Source organism: Apium graveolens, chromosome 10, assembly GCF_009905375.1.
Source record: "Apium graveolens cultivar Ventura chromosome 10, ASM990537v1, whole genome shotgun sequence".
In the NCBI taxonomy this organism is placed as follows: Eukaryota; Viridiplantae; Streptophyta; class Magnoliopsida; order Apiales; family Apiaceae; genus Apium; species Apium graveolens.
Genome location: NC_133656.1, coordinates 231,264,998 through 231,270,078, shown reverse-complemented (window position 1 = coordinate 231,270,078; position 5,081 = coordinate 231,264,998). Strand labels below are relative to the sequence as shown.

Sequence of the window (5,081 nt, the reverse complement as noted above, 5' to 3'; positions counted from 1 at the left end):
TTACCAGCACGCCTCCTCCTTGGAGCCACATCATCATCCGAAGATTCAGAGTCTCTCTCAGTATAAAGGCCCAGAGAATTCTTGATCCTCCGGAATATGAGCCAAACCGCGTATATAGGGGGCGTTTGCCCTTGCGCTTTACTCCGATTTGCATGTCCACTTCCTCCAACCTCGGGGTATAGAGGCATCCCATAAGGGGGGGGTTAGTGGTCACAATAGTTGAATACTCATATCCAACGGGTCGAGGATTCACAGGTGCATGTAGCTGTTGAACTTGGGAATTCGTCCCTTAAGGAGCCGGGGGATTCGTCCCTTGTGGCTGAGGCTCAGTTGCCCCTATCAGGGTTCCTCCTTGGGTGGTGGCATAGGTCGAATGCGGGGGTATATCCACCGTTGACGAAATCATTTGGGTCGTCCCAGCTGGTGTTCCTTCGGGGGCGTTGCTCCCGTTCCGTGTTCTCACCATGGTTATTGTTATACTTTACCACAGACGGCGCCAAATGTTATGGATAAAAACTTAGGGTATACTTAACGCTAGGGTTCGTGAGCTTCGAGACTCGATTTGACTGCTCTTGTGTTTCGTGACTCTACCTGCCTTAAGAAGATGCCTACGTACCTTGCTGTATGCCAAGGATCGAGTCAAAAAACGTAGTTCTGATTTGTGGGGTGAGACCCCTTATATAGATGTTGGGAGTCCTTGAATTGGATTAGGGTTATGAGACTTGGGGGACAAGTCTCAGAATTTGGATAGACTTTGGAGTCCTATAATAAAGGAATCAGATTCCTTGTTGGTTTAGGTGCCCTCTAGGCTATCTTCCATAGAGTTATATTACTGTTTGGACTCGTTTAATGAACTGTTAATCCTCCCTATTTATTAATTACGAAATTAATAAATATTCAGGGCTATTGGGCTTTCTTTGTTCCGGGCTTTCTTTGTTCCATCAGGCCTGATCAATGTGTTAACCTTCTTAGGCGTGATCAACGTGTTAACCTTCTTGTGCCTGATCAATATGTTAACCTTCTTGGTCTGAATGTCATACACATTATTTTTTTTAATGAATCTTGCGGTCCTAAATATAATTAATGCAACATTAATGATATAATTATGGTTTATTTCATTCCATATCAACACACCACCTTTAGCATGCGTCAATAGAAATTATCACTGGACAAGGAAACTGTGCCCATAATTTCTAAAGTAATTAGGCTATTAACCTTAATTACCGTTAGGTACATATCATCTTGATTACGTTGAAACATGGATGGGACTAGCGCATAAAACTGTTTGCGGCCAAATATTTAGGGAATTTTTGTCATTTCAACTCATTTACCCTTCTCCTTTCTTGTATACAGGCCCCTTTTCTCGAGTGCTCGAAAAGTGCTCGAGGTAGGAAACTGTCAAAAGTGTGACCGTACATTTTCAGAAGGAAAAAATATCACCCGCCAATTTTGTTAGGATGATATTTTTCACCAATCATGTTTCGTGAATATAGGAATTGTATTTTTATATATTAAATTTTTGTTCATTATTAGTTTTGAATTAGAAAATTTAAACTTAACTCTTACCGTAACTTTATTAAGAATATTGTTTGGTAACCCGAATACGTTAATAAAATCTTTTTTCTGATATCTTGATGTAACATCAATCACATTTAAAGTGGGTGCACATAAACGTATACGGTGTACGATTTTAATATCAATAAATTTATAAGATATGCACTTTATACATTAATATTTAAAAATAATAGATAGTTTTTGTAACACTTTTAGAAACCGTTTCGGGATTTTAACATTTCTCGTTTGTTAAAAATCAATGACAACTATTTATGTAGTAAAATCTGCATTATATGAAAGATGGATTGTCGATATAATGACTGGCATCCTTATAGTAACGTAATGAGAGATTTTCAATAAAAGCAAAATAATTTGGTAACCCAAATGTCCGAGTCCAGTCTATTTAACAGAAAATCATGATACGGGCCCACCCCGCCCTATGCAACATGTTTGGTATGGCCTATTAAGGCTATACGCAAGTTTTTTCGCCCATTGAATTGATCTACCTTAAATTTGGCAATGTTGCACCAAATTCATTTGGGATCATCTTTTTTTCTTTGAACAAGATTCGAGATCTTTACTATAATCTTCGATTCATTACTACTCATTCAAATTATGCTAATTTAATAATATTATTTCTTTCCATTGAAATGAATTGGAACTTGGATAGTATGCAGTAGTATTGAATTAGCAAAGCGATAACCAAAATCTATTATGAAAATATAATCAGTGTGTTATTTATCGGAACGTATCACTTTATTTGGAGCAGTGATCTTTGGTATCTCCGTAACGCTAATTTTCTCATATCCTTATTCATCTCTCTCGCGTCTCTATAAATACTCAGTCTCTCTCTCTATGCTACTAATATAATCTCTCTGCAAGATCAACGACACAATGACAACGGGGTTTGGTCCGGTCTCCAAAACCTCCAACGTACTTTCTTCTCTTTTTTGGTTCACCCTTAAACACAACACACACTTAATTTTTTATTTACTTTTTTATTTACACTCCGTGCCATGTTATTTAGGGTCCGTTTGGATAATGGAATTACAACTTGTTTGAGGTTCTAATATTGAAATCTCGTTCTTATTATCGTTAAACTGGTTGAAATCCCATTAACCGAACTGACACCATAATATGTAATGTTTTTTTTATTGTAACAGATTGCGACACTGGGCTTTCTGATCCTGGGATTGCTTACTCTACAAGTGGTGCAATGTGACATAGAGTTCCCAGCAATAAGTTGTCGGAAACATATCGCGTTCTTGACGGAATTTGGAGGAAAAGGTGATGGGAAAACATCAAACACCGCGGTGTTCAAGAATGCGACTGCTCAACTGAGTAAATTTGGATCAGATGGCGGAGCAATGCTCGTCGTGCCACCAGGAAAATGGCTCACTGGTAGTTTTAATCTGACTAGTAATTTTACTCTTTTTCTCCAGAAAGGAGCGGTTATTCTTGGATCTCAGGTATAAATTTGTTCGAAACGTATCATTTTTTGTACGTTATTTACTTTACAACAGTCTTGCAATTACAATATTTTAGACGAATGCAAATTCTGCACGTTTATAGAATGTCTATAAATTGCTAAATTTCTTATCGGAAAGTAGGAGTAACATGATTACGATACATTTTTCCAGGATATATCAGAATATCCTCTGATTGAACCATTAAAATCGTATGGAAGAGGAAGAGATGGTCCAGGGGGGAGGTATGCTAGTCTTGTCTTTGGAACAAACCTCACTGATGTTGTCATAACAGGTAATATATCTGATTTCATTTTCGTCTGTGCAATTTGTGTATACTTTTAACAAAATGATTGATTTTTATGAGGACTGATTCGATCACAAAATTTGATTAGGGGAAAATGGCACGATTGATGGCCAGGGTGCCTACTGGTGGGATAAATTCCATGCCAAAGAACTTGAATTCACCAGGCCTTATTTGATTGAAATAATGTACTCAAATCGAGTCCAGATTTCTAATCTCACGCTGCTCAATTCTCCCTCGTGGGTTGTCCATCCAGTTTATAGCAGGTTCGGACATTTTTTTCTGTCACAAAATGTACGATTATTAGTTTTCTTCGGTTGAAGAGAGTCGTTAATTTTTACTTGGTGCATAGTTCTTTCTTCATTTGATTGCCATTCAGCAGAACACATCATCCTTCATTTGATTTTTTGATCTTAATTTGATCAAACTTTGTGATTTTGCTGCAGTGATGTAATAATCCAAGGTTTAACCATTATTGCACCTGTTGACTCTCCTAATACAGATGGGATTGATCCAGGTCTACAATGCTATATACTGCTAATTCTATCCATTCAATATTGTAATTCTCTGTTTAAATGTATTTTTTGATGTTCTTACTTTTTGTTTGCTTCTTGTACTTCAGATTCTTGTACAAACATAAAGATTGAAGATTGTTTCATAGTCTCGGGCGATGACTGCATTGCAGTGAAAAGTGGTTGGGATGAATATGGAATCGCCTTTGGAATGCCAACAAATCATCTCATCATTAGACGGCTAACTTGCATATCCCCTGACAGTGCAGTCATTGCTCTTGGCAGTGAGATGTCCGGAGGTATCAAAGACGTAAGAGCTGAAGACATAACTGCCATCAATTCTGAATCAGGGGTGAGAATCAAATCAGCTCCCGGAAGAGGAGCTTATGTAAAAGACATATATGTGAGACGCATGACAATGAACACAATGAAGTATGTTTTCTGGATGACTGGTTCTTATGGATCGCACCCTGACGAGGGTTATAATCCAAAAGCACTTCCACAAGTAAATAACATAAATTTCAGAGATATTGTTGCTGAGAATGTCACAATGTCAGCAGATCTCGCAGGAATTAAAGAGGATCACTACACCGGAATTTGTGTTTCTAATGTGACCATCAGTCTATCTCCAAAACCAAAGGAGGTCCAATGGAACTGCACTGATATTGGCGGGGTAACAAGCAATGTGAGTCCTAAACCATGTGGCTTGCTGCCTGATAAGCATTTAGAATCAGGCTGTGATTTTCCTACCGATGTACTGCCTATCGACAACGTTCAGTTCAAGACTTGTAAACTGGCTTCCCAACAAGTTAGCAACTAGATTAGAATGTGTGAAATGTCGAGTTAAATGTTATTTTTAGGCTATGATGCAACTTTTGTGGTTTAAGGCATGATGTTCAGATAAATAAATAGAGCTTGACTGTTATTAAATATAAAGAAAAAGGAGTATGCGACGTTTTAACATCCAAAAATTCAGAATATATTTCAACAGCAGCAAAAACAGCCATAGAATAGTTAGTGCTTACACAGTAGAAAGAAATTCGAAAATTTAAAATCAATTTTTGTTTGTACATATAGCAAAAGCAAATAGACGCATCCAAAATTTTGAACCTCGATTCCTGACTATCAGATAACCACAGCTCATCTGCATCACCCATGGACAGCTTCAGTGCTCGTGGTCCGATATGGAAACACTTGTTCCCGCTAAGCTTGTCTAACCAAAAGTACTGTTTAATATTTGAATGA

At 37.7% G+C, this 5,081-nt stretch overlaps 1 protein-coding gene across 1 annotated transcript; it reads left to right on the top strand.

Moving 5' to 3' along the window:
* Positions 1–2,198: 2,198 nt before the first annotated feature.
* On the top strand, positions 2,199–4,799 carry LOC141692572 (putative polygalacturonase). Its single transcript, XM_074497453.1, has 6 exons — positions 2,199–2,487; positions 2,718–3,023; positions 3,195–3,315; positions 3,416–3,590; positions 3,771–3,841; positions 3,947–4,799. The coding sequence occupies exons 1-6, from the start codon at positions 2,449–2,451 to the stop codon at positions 4,654–4,656; spliced, it is 1,422 nt and encodes a 473-aa protein (XP_074353554.1). The 5' UTR covers positions 2,199–2,448; the 3' UTR covers positions 4,657–4,799.
* The last annotated feature ends 282 nt before the right edge of the window (positions 4,800–5,081 follow it).

Excerpts from the sequence above, each read along its gene's own strand:
- LOC141692572 (XM_074497453.1), top strand. The coding sequence starts at position 2,449 with ATGACAACGGGGTTTGGTCCGGTCTCCAAAACCTCCAAC. Across the intron at positions 3,591-3,770 it reads GTCCATCCAGTTTATAGCAG|TGATGTAATAATCCAAGGTT; the intron begins GTTCGGACATTT and ends ATTTTGCTGCAG. Across the intron at positions 3,842-3,946 it reads TACAGATGGGATTGATCCAG|ATTCTTGTACAAACATAAAG; the intron begins GTCTACAATGCT and ends CTTGTACTTCAG.